The 21,810-nt window shown below is 34.2% G+C and overlaps 1 protein-coding gene across 1 annotated transcript; it reads right to left on the minus strand.

Moving 5' to 3' along the window:
* Nucleotides 1-15,584: 15,584 nt before the first annotated feature.
* Nucleotides 15,585-21,655, minus strand: LOC138323976 (voltage-dependent anion-selective channel protein 2-like). Its single transcript, XM_069268945.1, has 9 exons — nt 21,555-21,655; nt 19,633-19,712; nt 19,047-19,181; nt 18,504-18,624; nt 17,820-17,930; nt 17,364-17,480; nt 16,804-16,954; nt 16,579-16,636; nt 15,585-16,186 (listed from the first exon to the last, which is right to left on the minus strand). The coding sequence occupies exons 2-9, from the start codon at nt 19,694-19,696 to the stop codon at nt 16,095-16,097; spliced, it is 849 nt and encodes a 282-aa protein (XP_069125046.1). The 5' UTR covers nt 19,697-19,712; nt 21,555-21,655; the 3' UTR covers nt 15,585-16,094.
* Between the last annotated feature and the right edge of the window lie 155 nt (nt 21,656-21,810).

The following is a 21,810-nucleotide window of genomic DNA, read 5'->3' on the forward strand; positions in this document are numbered from 1 at the left end:
CATAAGTGCATATTAAGGGTAGGCATAATTATTACACATTTTGAAAGTACCGCCTCAGCCACCGCCATGTAAACAAACTTTCGCGATATATATCGGACAACCGATTTGCATCACGTGAACCGGACATCGTCGATAACCGTATAGTATCATTAACACTTCCGAGCCGTATCAACATGGTAAATTAACGTGTACAACGTTTTACAAATCTAATATGTTCAATTTAATTTTTAATAACATAGTTGCGTAGAAATGAACTTTACAGAAAGTCCGGATCATATCGGAAGTTATACACAGCTTAGCAGGGAGCGGAGAACAAGATGTAGTACACAGTTAAGACAATTTATCAATACCAAATAATACATCAAGGCACAGAAACACAACAACTTAGATATTGTGAATTTGTAAAATACTGACCTAATGGCTTCCTAATTTTACCAGTGGCAGAAATTAACATCATATTTCTCTCAAGAAAAGCTCCATATTTTAGAAACAAATATGCTTCGTCGGTCAATAGACAAATAATATACAATATTTTAACAAAACAAATATTGGGTTAACTCTAGTAACACCGTTGGTACACGTTGTAGGACATGTACTTTATTATTTTCTACCCTGAAATAACTTATCGTGCATGATTTAGGCGAAGATAATGGTTGAATATAATTGATAACGTCAATTCAACTTACATCTATGGGTGTCGATCTTTTTACGATCGTCTTACCGATAGTCTTACTCGACTTTCAAGATGATTAAGTCGTTCTAAAATGTACCGACATTAATATCGTCGAAACGTCGAGTTATAAGTCAAATGGTCGACATACAATGTAGTTATCTGGTCTAAGTCGAGTTACCGTAATTCGACCTAAACTGCTGCGCTAATTCATACATGGCGTTTATTTAGCCGTTAAAGAGAAAAAACGTAATCACATCATTGCGCTTATATCAACCAGATACAGATACAAACATTTTATTTTCAAGTCTCGCCTTTTGTACTTTTCTTACAATACAAGTTTTTTTTTTTACATGTACAGGTATATACATAAAAAAGATATTACAACATGCACTTTAAAACAGGTATTATCATCTGTTCAAGATGTGGGAATCGCTTCTATCACATACAAATGTAATTGATTTATGTAGATACATACATGTAAGGTAGGAGTCTATTTTGCCACAAACAATTTGCTTTGTGTGGTCTTTGGTCTCACACGTAAGCCACGTGTCTAATTTATATTTCAATCTATACATTTTCACAAAATAGATAATATCAAAAGTTTATAACTAATAGATATCATTTTATTACACATTCGGGTTTATAACACAAATAAAACATGGAACCCAGGTGTTTATCTATGTATTGTATATGTTGTTTCTTTATTATAATATCATGCCGTTGTATAATATCGCGACAAAAAAAAAAAAAAAAACAAAAAACAAACAAACAAACAAACAACAAAAAAAAAAATAAAACAAAAAACAAAAAAAAAAAAAAAGAAACAAAACACCTACTGTACATAAATACATATGTTGCAAAACCCAAGATCAATAGATACATGTACATTTATAAAATGTGTATGCAACTTATTTAATGTATTTTATGAATGCTGCTGTTACCTTTTTGAAGTTATTACGGTTCTTAAATGTACATATTATAAAGTGTATTAATAGTTTGTTTACAAGTTTATTTTAAAAGCATTTCAATAACGAATGGTGGCTACTGTGGAGAGACAATTCGGGACTAATGAAAACAATTAATTAATTTAATTAATTTACGACTGTTTTAGTGCACTGCGTAACGAAAGCGTACGCTGGCCGTACCGGAACATTCGCCAACGGACAAAAATTACGTTTTTTTATACTAAAACACGGTGTATACTATACACCGGATATTGCTATTAGTGCCTATTTATATCAGCTGTTGTGTAACATATTCTCATCCCACTCCCATCTCCTTCAGACCGCCGTTTTATTTGTCTAGGTACATACATAGCTGTTATAAGCTATGAGTGATTTTTTGTACTTTAATTAAAATAAATTAATTATGATAAAATTAATTATTTTGCACCACAATATATTAGATTAAAATGCAGTATAATTATCTCATTACAACACGAATGTTTAAACAATGTACGAGTCAATACATGTATAATGTGGCCGAGATGGGATGTTCAAGTGAGATAGCTCTTTAAAAAAGGTGCTAAAGATTTTACCACTATTATAAGGGAGAAAGATTATACGAATTTAACCTAGCAAACATGCACACGCCGCCGATAAATAATGCTGCACACATGCCTTTGTAGAATATAAATTAAGTTTTTATGAATTGTGTTGATTAAATAAAATTATTGACATATATACCTTTAATACCTGGTTTGAAAAGGGTCAGCGACCGATATCAAGTATTCCAGCATTTCAGCCTTGACATATATTATTTATGGTGAATTATGTCAATATATAAGGTTATATATTTTTCATGTAACACCCACACTTACGAATAGACACATTAGATGCCAAACTTGCACGCAATACGTCGCGTACCATCACTCGGTCAGTTTTTGTCCGCCCTTGCAAAGACATAGTGCTCGTGATTTTCAGCATTTAGCAAACATTAAGTACCCAAGATATAGTTTCATGTTCAAAGTAGGACACAATTTGCAAATATTTTTGCTTGCCAATGGTATATTCAGCAGAATAAGTGTGGATTTGATGAAATACGTTTGTATAGTGATCACCATCCGGAGATGGTAGGACTAGTCCGGAGAACGGTCAGTTTATATAGGTTGACGACTTCCCATGTTATTGCTAAATGCGGGGACTCTCAAAACATGTAGTCTCCTACATGTACACGTATAATGAAAGCACGACCCCTGCATGAATCTCGTGAGAATTTGGAATACATGTTAACTTTGTTTATTCTCTCATCGGTGAGTAGTCATAATTGTTTTGCTTAAACAGTGAATTTTGAAAAAATATTTTAGTTTTTGGTTAATTTTACAACCTTACATTTGCTTCAATTTTCTTAACTTTTATATTCAACAAGAAACTTTTAGTATCTATTAATTCACAGAATAGAAATTTTTCATTTTATATTGATGGATATATATCCAGGGATAGTAATTAATTAAAATATTGTTGGTATATCTATTACTATTTTGTCATATCTAGTCTTTTTTCACATACAAGACATCAAATTAATCCGAATTGAAACCAACCTAATAGTGCATGTCCAAAGTTAAACTTAGAACAAGCGGAATTATCGTAAAGCCGCTTATTGTCGAGGGGAGGATATTTTCGCGATTTCGCGTAATATTGCTATGATAGCAAAAACTGATTCGCGAAATAATGAGAAATGATTGAATGATATTTATCTTCAAAATCTATAACAAAAATTTAAAATCGCTAAGATATGATTTTCTCGTTTTTAGATCAAATCACGAAAATTTTGATCCGCGAAAATAATAAGTATAGGAGCAACACTGAAAACTGTGGAATAGTCAAGATAATGAATTTTTCTCACTACCCGTCTATAATGTAGAAATTCGTATAACGGATGTAACAAATATGCTTACCAAATTATCTCCGACTGTGAATCCCGTCTTTTCAGAAACTTGAAATTCCTCTAAGTGGAGTTTGCCTTTGTGAGACCCCATGTTTTTTATCATCCAATACCAACAAGGTTTTGTTAAAGTCACAGCTTAGGAAAGTTGATGGAAAGAACTCAAACTGTGGTATATATATATATATATAAAAACAAAAAGAAAAAACAAGGGGGTAAAGTTTCCCTTTGATATCTCCCTTAAAAACAGCGAAACAACCCTGTCAAGTATGGAAGAAAAATTGATCTTCTCACTGTAAGATTGGGCTTGATATTTTCTTGGTTAAATGAAAATGAATAGCCAGACAAGTGGAGGGCTAAAGTCGTAAAAATTGTGTTAAGATATCCAGTATAATTTATTATGCAGAAAAAAAAATGAAATTTCCCATTAAAATCGCTCTGCATACAAGAAATTAATCTATATTTTAGGAATGCTAAAAAACGTCCTCCCGGGTTGCTATGTCCATGTTGACATTTTCACGCACCCTTGTTCTCAAAAGAGTTGGGCAAATTTTTTTTTTTTATATTGAACTGTTCTAAGTCTACACGAGTTTTATTCCATAAGTTCAATGCTCAAAACTGGACTACGTAAGCTGAACTAGACCATTGTTTCAATATGTAAGGACTAATAAACGCATTTAGACTGGTTTTATTTGCTCGATTTTTCACTTTAACGTTCTATCAATAATCAAGACTTATCCATGTCACAAACGGGAACAAACATATTCCCTGATCCCTATACATGTATATCAATCGCCATACCTGATGTTATTTTGTCATCCACGTAAAATCATGATTCTGTTAAAAATCGTAACTTAAAACATTCGAAACATATCGAATTTATATAGTAAAGCCTTTGCAACGTATGCAGGTGAACCAATGTCTTTCCATTTACAGGGGAAACTCCCAGAGTATTTTCAACCATGGAATGACCTATCCGGTCGTATCGTCGAACTGATGGAAAGCAAGACAGTTCAGGAACACATTGACATGGTAGACTATTATAAAATATGTCTCATCGTAATCACCCAATTTAAGGTACCAAAATTGTGTAATTCTGTGGACTATTCTGTGCTATTTTCAATAACTATACAATAATTGCGTAATTATGTGGAATTCGCACCACTGGACGTAAATTATGGTAATGTATTTTGCAAAGTTGTATTTCCACATCTTTTGACAAGATTTGAAAGATATTTTTGAAGATTATTATTATACATTTTTGATGTATCTTTATAATCAATCCAAATATATACATATACATATATATCAATTTATCCTGAAACTGTCCGACATACTACTGCCGGATAAACTTGTGCTTTATCCGTCAATACGAAATACTTTATCCGTCAATACAATCACGTGAATTTGTTTCACATCTGGCGGAATTTTTTCTAACATGACCCAGAACTTTAACCATCCGGTGAATGAAATGTCGTTCAGCCCCGCTAAAAAATGACGTCACATTCACCGGAATGATGTCAGTTTTACGAAATCGAAAATCTCGTATGGCGGCTGCGTCCTTTCCCTGGCTCATGGCAAAGGTATGTATTCTGAAAAAAAATCTTTGATGGGTAATTATTGTTTTTGAGTATTTCCAAATTGGTTCAGTGATATTACACACTGCATAGAATTGCTGGTACTGTTTGCGACTGCGTTTATATATTTCCCACGGAAGTAAAATTGTGTACACTCTCATTCGGTTTAGTGAAGGAATCTTTCCATCCGCAGCAAAGTAACTGGTCTGTCCACTCTATGGGACACATAAGAGGGTGCGTGATAAATAACGTTGAAATGGTTTAAATATACTGCGACACCGCATAAAATCAGTAATGTGTACTGTATACTTATTGTAAATGCTAAGAGGATAAAATTTTCGTTGCATTACAATATCGGTTGTGTACATGCATAATTGTGACATAGAAGATTTTTTCTTTAAAAAGCTAGAACTTTTGGATCACACGAAACTTTCTGGTGAAGCTGAGCTTAGACTGACGCATATCCAGTTGTGCTTGTTTGTAGCTGGTTATGTGCGGCAAGATGAAGCTGAAAACCCCGCAAAGGTAAGCAAATCAGCTGTTTCATATAGTTATATCTCATCTAATTTAGTAGGAAAAAATCATCTTAATGAAAAATAAACATTCGATATGGGTATATACAGAGAATTAAGTACAAAATAGAAGGGATTTCCAATTAAGTAAAAATGTTTCGGACAAGTAATTATCTAATGGTGAACATTTGGATTTTAGATTGATATGTAGGTTCAAAGTATTGATTTAGTAAATGAATAGGTAAAAAACATAAGAATGTCAGGAATGTTCATTACATGATTAACTTATTTCAATATGGCTTCCATGTTGCAAGTTTAGGCAGAAGGATCCACCTTTTTTGTAGCTAGTGTTATATGCGAACCTCAACTTCAGGTATACATGTAGTTTTAATACAAGATTGCAACCCATAACACTGTGGTTTATGGAACATCTTTTGGTTAGTTAATCTCATGATATGAAGCTGGAAACGTAAAATGCCTGATATAGAGACAGATATGATTTATCAAAATGAGCTTATATTAATGTACTTTATCCACACACAATCATTTTGTTTTGATCACACATATACTGGTGTATCTGGATGGTATCTTGTGGTGAAACTGTTTCAGGATCTCACAATATTTTCTTCCTACTGAGTTTTTTTCAGTATCTGGATGGCAAACACAATGTATCTTGTGGTCGCGAAACTGTCAATCGTACTGTATAGAGATTTCTCGTATATCACGGTTTTCATTTTCAGAACACAATCCAATGCAAGATTAAAATAAGCTGTTCAATAGTTTTCTATAATTTTCTTCAGTAAGTATGCGATGAATTTATTAATATTTCGTGTGTGAATTGCACTTCAATAATGCAAAACAAACACGAAATGTTTCCCCACTTTACAATATTTGATTTATCATTACGAAAGTACAGTACCCTTTTCGCATCACGAACTGTGTCACACTATGTCAGGCAATTGTGCCGAGGCGTAAGTTGTCTTTAAACAACAAGTTAGTCCCATACAGAAATTGTTTTATGTCTTTTAAGGAATGTGCATTTTATAAAATTTCCACATTCGCTGTATGAATTAAGTATATTGTTCATTACTGTAGGACGTTCATTCCTGCTATTCATTATGATTGTAAAAAGACAGAATACATCATTTTCCTCATCTTCTTAGCGCTTTTCCTTGACACAATGTTCAGAATTTCGTTTGTTTATACCCATGTGAGAAAGGCTCACTAGGGTTTGCCTCCTCACTGAAATTCAAGCTTCTATAAAAATGGTCTGTTTCTGTTCTTGCTTAGCACCACGGGAACGACTATTGTGCATAAGCCGTCCTCATTGCGAAGAATAAAGTATATGTTTAGGCGTATTTCGACGAGTTTTTGTAGTGTATAGAAGTATTATTACCCTCTAGCACTCTATGAAGATAAGTTCTGCAGATTAATAACAATGCAAAGTATGTTTTTATTCAGAAATATTATGTAAAATATGCAACTGACTATACACACCTTTTTAAGTAATTTATGGAGAGAACTGAATACAATAAAACACAGTTATAACGAAGCTTTATATGGGACCAACAAAATGACTTCTTTATAAGCATTATCAATTATACATATATTACAGACATGTTTTATGAACTCAATTTTTACGTTATAACCATTCTCTTTTATATTTCTATGTTACAGCAACTTGCGACTTCTTTATCTACTCCCTGGTGGAAAGGAAACTGACCATTTTTTTTCGATTGTCTATCGTTTTAGAGCTTACATTTGCCCCTGTAATTCAGGTGAGTCATTTTATTTTAATTCTTATTTTCTTTTTATTAAGTAATTTGAAGTAAATATTAATTTAATCCCATTCAACTAACCATTTCCGATTAGCTAAACCACATTAATCGTGAGTTTGTTTTGATATTGAAAAAAAAAATTGAATACATAATTATGCATTTACCAAACGCATTGCTATGCTGATCATTGATTTATTTCATGTTGTTGATCAAGACGGAAGACGGACATCTCTCCGAAACGTAACCACATTTAATGGCAAATTAATATACATGTACAATTTATTTTTGATATAAAAAAATAAAACTTTCATTACACAAACAATTACTAATTATTTTGATTATTCATTATCACATATGCTCCACTAATCCTGTGCATGTCTATAAACATGACAGATTTTGATAATATCTAAATTTAAAACCAAATAAATTTTACCATTACCGAGGATAATGGATGCTTTATTCGCTGTTGAAGCCTCCGACTCCGCCTCACTGACGACCTGTTTGGTAGACGTAGCAGCTGTGACATGACCGAGATAATTGACAAATATCTCGGTATAATGACACAACAGACTCATGGAGTTTGTCACTCCCTTGATGGTGAGACAAGGACATCTCAATCCAAAGATTATATAATCCAGGAATATATACATTACTGCGAGGGTTGAAATGTACCCTGTGTACCTTCCTTGGGGTAAATAGGCATTATTCTACCTGCGGGATCACAAAATGTTGCAAAACCCTCGGCAAGCCTTGGGGTTTACTACATTTTGTGACCCTCGGGTAGAATATCCCTATCCTTCATATCCACATATGAAAGAGTCTTATAGTCATTTGCCAGAGAAACCTAAAAGGTCTACAATTGTATTATAGTTTGTCTCCTTCATTTGCAAACATTTATAATCCTTTTCTGGTTAGGCATACTGTTGAGCTTGGTTTTTTGTTTCGTACTAATATTTGGCCTGTAGCATGCTGGGATGAAGGGCTACCAAGTTTGTTTCACATGAATGACCTTGACCTTGAATGACCTTGACCTTCATTCAAGGTAACAGGGGTCAAATAGGCTTAAATCTTTAAACGACTTCTTCTCAAGAACCAAAAGGCCCAGGATACTCATATTGGGCCCGCAGCATGCTTTGATGAAGGTCTACCAAGTTTGTTTGTTCCAAGGAAGGACCTTGACCTTCATTCAAGGTCACAGGGGTCAAATAGGCTAAAATCCTTTAAACAACTTCTTGTGAATAACTAAGAGGCCTAGAGACCTGATATTGGACCCTTGACATTTTTTGATGAAGGGCTATCAAGTTTGTTCAAATGAATGACCTTGATCTTTATTCAAGGTCATGGGGGTCAAAAAGGCTTAAATCTTTAAACGACTTCTTCTCAAAAACCAAAAGGCCAAGGATACTCATATTTGGCCTGTAGCATGCTGGGATGAAGGGCTACCAAGTTTGTTCAAATGAAGAACTTTGACCTTCGTTCAAGTCACATGGGTTAAATAGGCTAAATCTTTAAACTATTTCTTCTCGAGAACCGAAAGACCCAGGATACTCATATTTGGCCTGCAGCATGCTTTGGGATGAAGGGCTACCAAGTTTGTTCAAATAATGACCTTGACCAGGGGTGTCAAATTCAACTGTTTCTTCTGATCACTACTGGGCCTCATGAAATACCAAGATTGTTTCAAAAAATGACCTTGACCATCATTCTAGGCTTTTATATAAAAAGGCCCAGGATAATCATGCTTGGGCCTTCAGCATGTGGGAAAGGCTACCATGTTGTTCATGAATGACCTTGTAACTCATCAAAGGCACGAGGGTCCAAAATTGCTAAAATCTTTAAATTACTTCTTGTGAATAACATAGAGACCTGATATTTGGCCTATGACATGCTGGGATTAAGGGCTACCAAGTTTGTTCAAATGAATAGCCTTGATCTTCAATCGAGTTCAAATGGGTCATATAGGCTAAAATCTTTAAACGACTATGTTGTATTGTACTAATAGTCAGATGACTGTTAAGGCCCATGGGTCTCTTGTTTATTCTGATAAACGGACTACGTATTGGAAATGTTTGTTTATGTGCATGTGACGTAGGGAAACTTGCATATGATTAGGCCTACCGACTGACACTTATATCACTGGCGTGCTGACAGAGATTCCAAGCAGTTCATCTGACCCGATCACATTATACTGGAAACTGGTGAGTCACTCGTCAACTCCGTTTATATCGGGTTTCTAGATAGACAGAATACTACTGACATTTTATATACCACGGTCTGTTTAGGCCGGGGAATGAATCTAGATCCTTTTTCACAAGGGTGAGACTTCTCATAAGGCCACACATGAAGCAAACAAATATAAATGTCAAGAAAGCTATTAAGAAGAAGAAAATCATTGATATTTAGAAAACACAACGGAGCAGCAACACAATTCTTCCACCATATAGTTAAATGCAGTATAATTAATATATTTCTTCGCGTGGATAATACTAGGTGTTTGAAACAGGGCGTTTGGTAGAATATATTTTAATAAAAATCATAAAGTGATGGATGTAAAATATAAGTAAGGATGTTTCTATTTGACAGGTATTTTGTGATTCCAAGCAAGGGCATTATTCCTGGTACAGATTTCAATATGTAGTAAAACCCGAGGCTTGCCGAGGGTTTTGCAACATTTTGTGATCCCGAGGGTAGAATATCCCTATCCTTGATATCCACTTATGAAAGAGTATTTTTCTTTCATACCTCGACGTTTTATTGCAATTTTACAACTATGATATCCCACCATTTGAAATAAATTCGAAGAAATCCACGACTGAAAGTCAATTTTTTCTGACATGAAAAATTACGTGATATTTTCAACAAAAATTCCGTTGTTTGCATCTTTTATAGTAAAACCAGTCAGGTTTTTGAAAAAAAAAGTTAAAATTTTACAGAGGAAATAGAAATTTTGTTGACGCCGTGACGTCAAAAAGGCTTTATTGCATGGGTAGCCATGCAATACAGCCTCAGCGGCATGAGTGTATTGCCCTACTAACCAGCCAGTATTACACCCGTGGGTATGAAAGAAACATATGTAATGATATGTACTTATTTTGCTGGTCTAATTATAAACAATCAAAATGTAAAACAGTGGATATATTTTATGTCCATTTGTTCATATTAGAATAATACTACAAATATATACTTATAATTTGCAAAAATAATTGTTCTTAACTGTATCAAGAATGTCATTATTGGCTTATCCTCGATACTCAAGGGTTACTATCACTGACCTCATATCCACCCCTGGACTATCTCATAGTAAAACTGGGGGCGGTTCAGGAGAAAATAACGTACTGACCAATTAAAAGCCTGAGGAGACTCTCTTTGAATATTACAGAAAGAGCGACACAGTCAACCAAATTGTACCGTTATACAATTTCCTTTGATGTACATCAAACAATCAAATTGCCTGTGTCAACACTGTTGCCTCCAGTTTTACTATGAGATCGTCCAGGGGTGGTTATAACGTCAGCGATAGTAATCCATGGAGTATAGTGGGTGTTATTGACTGTGTGTATACATATTTACATGTAGACGATCCGGATATTCGTCTATTCATCCTAGATACTCACGGGGTTCCGATCACTTACGATCTCTATACCCCTGGACTATATCATAGGAAAATTGGAGGCAACAAAACAAAACAAATATTCTATTCGATTGCTGTACATCAAAAGAGCCGTATATAACGTTACACTATTGTTGGCTGTGTGGTTTTGATGTTGGGCGTTGCTCTCTCGGTAGTCTTCAAAGGAAATCTTTTCAAGCCTGTGATTGGTTCAGTTGTTTTTCGCTGAGCTGCCTTCAATTTTACTATGAGATTGTCCAGTGGTGTAGAGATCGTAAGTGATCGGAACCCCTGGAGTATCGAGGATGTCGTCAATTTGACATTGACTACAATGTTAACGGGATGCTTTTTTGTAAATGAAACACAAATTGAGTTGTTTCAATACACTTGAATTTACAACGGATAGTAAGGAGAGATCGAGAAATAAAGAAAGGAGGACGAAAAAGATGATAAACCCTAGGAAAATTTTTGCTATACCTGTCGGAGATTGGGGTCAAAGTGCTAAAAGCTATTGAAAAACAATTCGTATGCATATGACGGAAGACTATGATAAACTCAACATAGACTGATTTCAATAAATAAAGCAGGCTTAACCACATGTAACCACATGTTAGATTTGGCTTTTCTTTACAATTTCACTGATTTAAAAAAAAATACAGAGAACTTGATCTATTTTAATGATTTATTGTTAATATCTGCACCAGTCCTATAAATGTAGGCTTTAAGCTCTGTACTCTGGCCGATACACACCAAAGTCTATAAAAGCGGTAGTTTGTTTTGCTCCTCCTCAGCGCTTAGCATTACGAGAGTCATCCTCGATACTCCATGGGTTTCGATCACTTACGATCTCTACACTTTTTTTTAACGTTTTGGATCCATCTGTGTTAGGTTATGTTATGAATAAATGATTCAATTATGATGTCATAAGCTATTTGACTATGTAGTACATGAAAGTTGTGCTTTTCCATCCATCGATATGCATTACCGGTTATCAAGGTTCATTTTAATTATTTTATGGAGATCAACACAGAAATCAATTCAGGACTAATAAGGTAAATGTAAAACCTCTCTTTTAACCATTGTAGTTGAGTTCAGGTAAGAATGTTTCCTGTGTACTCTTTTAACTATCTATCCTTTTGATCTCTAGTTGTTTTATATTAATTTTCAAATCTGAAATAGATCGTGATTTTTCATACATTTTCAATTCATTAAATGATTCTTTCAAGACTGTTCTGCTTCATCTAAGGTTAGAGATAAATATCATTTGCACCTTAATTAAAGTATTAAAATAAGTTAGATTGCAAAGTTAGATTGCAAGGATTTCTGTGCATACATTGTAAAACAGATTCAATATGGTGCAATTGGGTCGCCCTGTCTGCAACCTAACTAAAGTGAAAGGGTATTAAATATTTCCCCTTCCAAACAACTATATATGTGTAATCAGGAACTCATAATATTCTTTTTACAAAACTATCGACATTGTTGTCTTTTGTGTCTGATTAAATGTATTAATTTTCGGTGATATTATTTTAGATAATTCATGAATGCTTTTCTTTTCCTGGGTTAAAATTCACTTTACCATTTACAGTCCTAGAATATTCAAGAACTCACAATAGTGATTATTTTTATAACTTGTGATGATTTAATAAATGCAAATAATGAAAGTATCACATGTGAAAAGTTTTTATTGACTTTCTAAATTATTACACATTTATGTTTAGTAAGAATAAAAGAGGACCTATTACAGACCCTTGTACCTGTACATCTCAACACCTACCTCGTCACTGAAAATTTCAGTACTTTTATATACAAGTAAATGTATTTTGCAAATATTATTATAATACATACATGTATGTAAAGGCAAAAGCAACACAGAATGTAAATATAATCCAATATTAATGTAGAAATCTATGTCAGTTTTCTAGAACAACTGGGCCCCGTCTCTTAGTTATTGACAAGTCATTTAAAGATTTCAGACGATCAAGGTCATTCATTTGAACAAACTTTGTAACTCTTCATTCCAGCATGCTACAGACCCTGTATTAGGTATTATATCTAGGACTCTTAATTATTGGCAGTTTTATGTTTAAAACCTATTTGATTATTGACCTTGAATGAGGGTCATTTGAAAAAAAGTGTAGCCCTTCATCCCAGCAAACTACAGACCCAATATCTGGTATCATTAACAAGAGATCCCAGAGGCATCTTGGCGCCCACCAAAGAATGATCTATGTCTGACAATGGAAAGAGGAATCTTTTCTCTGCTTTTCAAACTTTTGCTACATATTACTACATATGAAATTTGAGAATGATCCTTTGAGTACTTTCTGAGATATATAACAGTAACAAACTTCAATTATCAAAAAACAAGATGGCTACCTGTCGGCCATCTTTTTGACCGATCTGAATATGCAATATGCACAACTAAGGTCCTAGGGGAACTTACATATAAAATTTTAGACAGATCATTTCAGTACTTTTCTGAGAAAAAATGGAAACAATTTGAAATTAAGCTTCAAATATTAAAATCCAAGATGGCGGCCTATCGACCATCTTGTTCACCGATTGGTACCAAAATGAAATATCCATAACCAGGGACCTAGGGGACCTATGCACATGAAATTTGAGACAGATCCCTTCAGTGCTTTTTTGAGAAATAGCGGTAACAAACTTCAATTGAAAAAATCCAAGATGGCGTTCCGTCGGCCATCTTGTTGATCGATCAGTCCCCAAAATGCAATATGCACAACTAGACCCCTAGGGGAACCTACATGTGAAATTTGAGAGAGATCCCTTCCGTACTTTCTGAGTAATAGCGGTAACAAACTTTAACTATCAAAATCCAAGATGGCGTCCTGTCGGCCATCTTGTTCACCGATTGGTACCAAAATGCAATATGCATAACCAGGGACCTAGGGGACCATGCACATGAAATTTGAGACAGATCTCTTCAGTACTTTTTGAGAAATAGCGGTAAAAAACTTCAATTTTCAAAATCCAAGATGGCGGCCTGTTGGCCATCTTGTTTATCGATCAGTCCAAAAATGCAATAAACACAACTAGGGCCCTAGGGGAACCCATATGTGAAATATGAGAAAAATCCCTTCTGCTTTTTCCGTGAAATAGCGGTAACAAACTTTAATAGTGAAAATCCAAGATGGCGGCCTATCGGCCATCTTTTGACCGATTGGTACCAAAATGCAATATGCATAACTAGGGCCTTTGGGGAACCTATATGTGAAATTTGAGAAGAATCCCTTCAGCACTTTCTGAGAAATAGCGGTAACAAACTTTAATTGACAAAATCCAAGATGGCTGCCTGGCGGCCATTTTGTTGATCGATTGGTACCAAAATGCAATATGCACAATTAGGGCCCTAGGGGAACTCACATATGAAATTTGAGAAAGATCCCTTCAGTCCTTTCTGAGAAATAGCGGTAACAAGAATTGTTAATGGATGTTGTTACGGACGACGGACCACGGACGAAAAGTGATTTGAATAGCCCACCATCTGATGATGGTGGGCTAAAAAGTCATGTTAGTCCTTCCTCTATAGGACCAATACAGGTTTTAATTTTAGTTTTATGCCCTATTTACAGCCTGGGTCATGCGAGAACATGCCAGGTTTGATGTTGGAGGAAAACCGGAGTATCTGAAGAAAAATAAACAAAAAAAGACCAGCGTTCAGTGCCTGGCAACTGCCCCACATTGGAATTTGACCTTTCGACCCAGAGAGAGTTTGGAACTGCGGTACCCTGGTGTTCTTGAAAGATGTCTCGACATATTCCCACAAGCCTTCCATCTCCGTGTCGCAAGTTCAAATCCCATGTGGGAGTTGCCAGGTCCTGACTGCTGATCGTGGTTTTTCTCCACCAAGAGCTTCATGTTGGATTTGCCTCTGTCCACTTAACATTCATATTGGCTATAATGCCAACTGAAAGATGTTCAATGCTTATATTTACATTTAGTTACAATTTCGTGTTGATATACCAAGGGATTTTGCATCTATAATGAATTAATCATTCGTAATCATCAAGGATGGAACAGACATTTCCGTGATCGCTGGCACAATTTTGACAAAACAATGATGAAGACAATTGAAGTTCACAGTCTATATGACTGCCAACTGCACTTTGGTAAGGTTAAAAGTTGGACTGCAGTGAAAATGTAAATACATGTATTTTATGATGAACGTAATGTCCGATGAGAGAAAATCCTCTGATAAGAGGAAGAATCGCATCCCTTGCCAACCAAATCAATTTATTCTGTATTTCCATATTACAGAGTAATCTACCTTGTGAGTAGATACTAATTGTGACTTTATGTGTTTGCGAGCGTAATGTATATAGCTTTCTCAAGAACATGAATTTTGCTCACAAAATAAAGCTGTCACAATAAATACCTACCTGCAAGGGAAGTAACTCTTTAAAAGATGGAATAGTGCATTACCAGAAACACAAATTATTTCATTTTGCCTACTGTATCCAAAAGAAAAGATATCGGAAAAAGACAATATACTGGAGAATGAAGAGAAAATAGACACCAATCAAGTACACATTACATTATCCTTTAATTAAGATACATATTTGTACATTAATTTAACAGCACTGAAATGTTTTGATAAGCTCTCAGGGACAAAGTACTCTGACACATCTGACCTGCGTTATGTCGAATGAAGGTTTTGAAATTGTTTGTGGTGGACACTAGGAAAACAACTTGTTTGCTATTCACATAGCCTAATAATAGAAACGGCAAACAAAGAAATCTAAGAAAAATCTGATTGGTCAAAGTCTTTTCGTAAAATCCACGATCAAATCATAAGAAGGTTACATTGCAAATGTCCAATCTGCAGTCTATGCATGCACCAAACTCTGCCATGCGAGTGCAGTAGGCAGTGTAAACACAAAGGATGGGGTGATGGCTGGGATCCTCCCCCAGTATAAATGCTTTGCTGATACACGTGTCTCCTCTCCTGGTTAAACACTGATGAAGAATGAGTTGCTTTGCATCCAAAGGTGTTATTTTCTGTTATGGTAATATATCACTAACCACTTGGAACATTTAAACATCAAATTCAAGGCCCATTCCAACCTTGTGGCCACCTTGGTTGAAGTTCTTTCCCTCGATTAATGAAGAAAGGTTCAATTTCACACCTGAAAATATGAACAAGTTAATTTTATAAAATTGATAAAATCAAATTAATTACAAAGCAGTATTCAGATTATTATCAATATGTGTTATGATTAAAAGTGTCTATCTATTATGAGGCCATATCCACAAGCTGTCACAAGTCATATATAGAGGCTTCAAAGCAAGTGGTTGTTGGTCAGGGTATCTATTTCACACAAGCAAATATATTTCTTTTTTTTAACAAACGTTCCCACAAGCACAAGCTGTAAAAGACTAAAGCACATCTAATTGTCAAAAATTGTTAATATCAACATGGTGTAACTTCATTTTGAATGTATATCTTGTTCGCTTTAATATCTGACAGAAACATAAGTACTTTATTTTCTAATTTTGTTGTTACAATGATTTTACTTACCATCCCTAATATTCTGAGTGTAGCCCATTCCAATTTGGAAAGCATTGTTTACTTTCATCTACAAAATAAATTTTTTTTTCACAATTTTAATCACAAATCTATTAAATAAATTGTATGACATTTTTGTGAAAGAATTTAATTACAATACATTTTTGTAACTTAAGAACAACTCATGATACCTTTTACATTTACTGAATTGATGCAAAGAGAGTAATAGTTCCTTACATTGACATAAGAGTTCTTGTCTAATGTGTATTTTGCTGCCAATCCAAGGCGTGTTGAGCTGTTTCCGGCGGACCAGGACAGATTTACTCCGGTTTGCAGCTTGCTATTCACTTTGTTGTATACAGAGCCTCCAAACTCGGCACCATCATTTCTGGGAAAAAGAATGCCGAGATAAAACAAGCCATCTATACTGACCTTCTTTCAGCAGCAGCTCAATAACGTTAATATTTAGGTTTTAAAAGATTGGCTTTCAAGAAGTGGAAAATTGGTGATTGATCTCAATACGATGTGGGTAAAGTACAAACTACCGTCGAGTGGTCCTACCTTCCGATGACTATAATGTCACCACAATTCTGTCAAAATATGACCCAAAAATTTCCAGAGTGAAGGACTATTTGATGGTAAATTGTACCTTACCCACATGATTTTTTGGATATAAAAACCCCTATATTTCTGTACAATTGTACCTGAAACTTACCTTGCTATTCATTAGTTTCAAAATGAGTTGAATCAGTAAAGTAAACTTGTAAAAAATTTTGTCTCTTATTATTTGTACTTACATATTGCAATGGAGTGTCATATCATCAGAAGAATAACCGAATGCAAAGTTGTTTTTGGAAAGCTTGGACTTGGATGTATCGAAGGACATCTGGTAACCAGCAAGAAAATTGTTATACCTGTAAGAAAACGAAAATTAAAGTTACTTCAACTCAAAAATTCAATAAAAATATTTTATTTATTAAAGATACTATGTACTGTCAGATTGAACAATTTTCTTTTTTTTACTGAAGAAGCTAACTCATACTCCTCACAGTTTGATGAAATCTTTGAAAGCCAATTGCAGATGGACAAATTAAACAAAGAAACAGTTTTTATAGCTTGTCCTCATCGGACATGATGTGCACTTTATAGCAAAGTTCTATAGCTAAACTTCATAATATTACAGAAAAATTTTAACGTATTTTCTTGCATGCAAAACAATAGTAACTCAGTTATTGAAACCAGCTTTTCCTTACCCAACAACTGCTGCCCCATGAACGGTTGGACCCGCAAAGTCAAAGTCAACATCACAACTAGCATTCAAATAATCCATCTTGTAGGCTGTCTTAATTTGTCCATTCTTTTTTCTGAAAATTAAGCCATATCAAAATTCATATCAATGCTGTGAATATTATCAAATACCATACTCTGTAAATCAATTTGTTTCCATGATTTTTAAAACTTTTCTTTCTGCTTAGACTGTATGTGCTCTGGCCCTGATTTCTCGAAACGAAAGTGCAGACTTAAGCTAAGTTTTTCTCCTTATGTAATTATATAACTTATATGAAAATTTTTGACTTAAGTTTGTTTCAAGAAATTGAGACCAAAGCATCTTACATCTAGTGCAGAGTTGGTAAAAAGTTAGTAGCTCTTATCGGCATAAAGTGTCGGTTACAATAAAAGCATGCCAATTACCATGATCGAGAACAATATCTGTGTTTGAATAAGACCAAGACTGTTACCTTTAGTAACGTATCAAACCTTTACTAGTAGTACTTCATATATGTCCAAATTACATACAGAATATCTGACTACTGAAACTATGGATAGCTTGGTGAACAATAGACAATTGTCATTGTAGTAAACTATAGAAATTTTTGTGTGTAGTTTGATGGTTACTAAAACAAAAAGGCGTTGTGAATTGTAGTTCCTAGTCTTACCCGGTCTGTGGGGCAAATGAGGATTCAAAGGCCAGTTTAAGTCCTTTGCATAGCTGATCTTCAATAGTAATTTCTGTGGCAAGAACATTATCAGTATTCCATTTCTCTACAAATGTCAGTCCTGCATGTAAAAAAAAAAAACAAAGTTAGTGCATTTATTATTTCAAAAATACAATGAATTATCCCATCTTCCTATTATATGCAGACAATTGCTTATATGTAAAGTGTTATATTCTGTATTATAGAGTTATTTGCCCTTGCAGGTAGGTATTGATTGTAATGTCATGTCTTTGATAACGTAATTTCATGCTTTAAAGAAGCAACAATGTAAATTTAGTTAACAAAATAATGGTGTCACAATCAATACCTACCCACAAGGGAGATAACTTTGTAATATGTAAAAAAGGAATAGACAGTGCAATAAAAAGAAGTAATCTGTCTTTTCTGATTGACCTTGTGTTTAAAATTGTTAGATTAAATCCACGTATATATAACTACTATGTTCAGAAAGTTTGTACTTTGTTTCTCAATTATTTTACTTACCATGTTCAGGAAGTTTGTACTTTGTTTCTAAGCTTCCAGACACTTTTCCGGAATCATGGCTTGAGCTCCCTTTTGTTGTGAATTCAACTCCACTGCTAGATTTTGTTTTGCATTCAAGCTTGTAAAGTCCAAAATCTGCAATGAAATGTGCAAAAAAAATAAAACTATGCCCTGCATTGATGATAAGCCTGTACCTTTTATTTTTGGAAAATACTACATTTTTCCTTCCTTGAAATGCATATATTTAGCAGAGGATTTTCTTCATTCGGAAAAATGTTTACATGAAATTGGGAAAATACAGCTATATTTCTAAAGGCAAGGATTTTGGCCCCAAAAAATCACTGAGCGTTGTTTAGATTGGACAAAAGATTACTTCAACGTATAAATGTTTTCAACAATTATACGTCACCCTTCATAAATGGTTTTAATTTTTCGTATTATCTGGTAATTTGTGAAAACCACTTATGTAACATTGTCTGTATAAATTATGTTAATTTGATTTTTTGTACCTTTATAAAAATCTGTAAACAAACAAATTTATATTTAATATGCCAATATATTCATAGAAACCAATCTGCATACTTACTGTATCCTTTGTCAGAAAGGTCTTTAGCTGCTTTTCCAAGATCACTATAGGATGGTGGTGCCATATTTTTTTCTTTTTAGCTGTAATAATCAATGTAGTTTATGAAAGGATTAAGATTTATAAATTAACTTCTAAATAATAATTAAATAATATTATATATATTCAAATTGTGCTCAAATAAATTGCTTTGATCAGTCTATCAGGTTAACTTTCTTCACTGCTAGTCCTAAGTTATACTAGTCTGCCTTTTTAAACACTAGTCCAAAATAACTTAAGTCCTTTTGTTTCAGCACTTCGGTCAGTTTCCTATTTTTGACCCAAAGTACAGCCTGGATGCGTTAGTGAACCCAAATTCTGACCAAAAAATGTATCCTGACTGAAATAATCGCGTACAAAATACATTAATGCACTAAAAAAGTGTTGAAAATGCAATTGACCACTGCAGATAAAGTATTTAATAGCAATTTTAATATGGCGGGAAGCAACTTGTCCAATCAGACCAATTTATTACAATAAACAATAGTGCTGCTGTAAAATTACTAGTGTTAGAACGGGTAACCCGATAACCAGTTCACAGTTTGGTTTCAGCTTGGATCCAGTTAGCATTTTAGCTATCCGATAACCGCCATATACATTTCGTATGGCAAAAATTCTCCTCAAAGTAATGAAATTCCTGTACTAACGATCGTCTTCACCCATAGCATAAAGTATACATGCTTTCAGAAGAGCAATTTTGTAATGAAATTGAAAGTGTTACGACAACAGTGTTGTTATCGGAAACTGGGTCGTCATTAAAACACTTATAAGGTGTCACTTGGTTTCTATGCAAAAGTTCCAGTGAGTGCATGTATGCAAGTGCTGTGTGCAAAAGAAATCATGTGCAGGAAGAAGGCCTACTTTGACATTGTAAGTATTTACACCGATTTCCATTCACTGTCATGGTTTTATTAAAAACAAACAAAATACATCTAATTCAAAGTAATTATTCTTTGTGTTAAATGAGTGTTTCCTGAAAGATTGTTATATAACCATTGTCATGGAATCCATACGAAGTATGACTAATTCATGGCATCGATGTACGACTGAAACGTTACTTAAACAGCTACAAAATTGTACGTTTATCTGGTTACGGTTCAGTTCCGGTTAACTGGTTGGCATTTTACTAACTGTTCCAGTGCTAAAAATTACTAGTTTTGTAATCAAATGTCATTGGATAAACTTCACGCAGTCGCACTGTTGATCTTCTCTTAGCGTACAGAGTAGTTTTACTCAGTCTGACGAGTAACTTGACTAACAACGCCTGAAATTATTTTTTGATGTCATTCTTTCTGTAAATTTAAGATTTAGGCCTATCCCAAAATACCAATGAAAATAATTGAACCCTTCTAAAATATAGATAATAGGTTATGGTTACAGTAAATTTCTAAGAAAAAACAAACAATTGACCTTGAGCTAATCTGCTAGAATCATCTAAATGAAATAATGCAGTAATAACGTCCTAGATTTTGTAATATTATGATCAGCTGACGAAATGAAAGCTTCGATTTCTGGTCATAGCCCAAGTAGAGTCAAGGTCACCTAGCTCAAAAAGTCAATAGAAATACAGCGGTGCATATATTAGAATCTCGCATCAATGCAATTAAAATGATAATTCAAAATATTCGTAAGAATAGCACGATGTACCGATTCAATGGAGCTGTCAAAATAAACGTATGAGCAACACGTGTTGGAGAACGACAATGTCCTTACAAGAGGCCATACATCAGAAACTGTTCAAATAGTGTTTTGCATGTTCTGATGAATAAATCGGACGTCAATAATCAAAAATGTATGCAATGATGGTATTGGCATCATTAGCCATTGTTACAAAGCAAACTATTTCATAAACAATCACAACTATACTGCTTATTTCATTATCTCACCTTTTCCTCTGCCTCTGTGGAGTCTAATGTCGGAAAGACTTGCAAGCTGAAGGTCACTACGTCATTTCCGTTTCAGGGGGTTTCATAGAAATAAAACGGACTGTTTTATATGATTTCAGCATATTTATGGTTGTTGACTGAATAATAAAATAAAAATAAAAGAAATACAAACAAAGGCATCGAATTATACTAACCATTTAGTCATTATTCAAATATCTTTTTTAGATTTTTTGTTTTTCATTTTCCCATAATGCAA

The sequence above is a fragment of the Argopecten irradians genome, chromosome 5 (assembly GCF_041381155.1).
Source record: "Argopecten irradians isolate NY chromosome 5, Ai_NY, whole genome shotgun sequence".
In the NCBI taxonomy this organism is placed as follows: domain Eukaryota; kingdom Metazoa; phylum Mollusca; class Bivalvia; order Pectinida; family Pectinidae; genus Argopecten; species Argopecten irradians.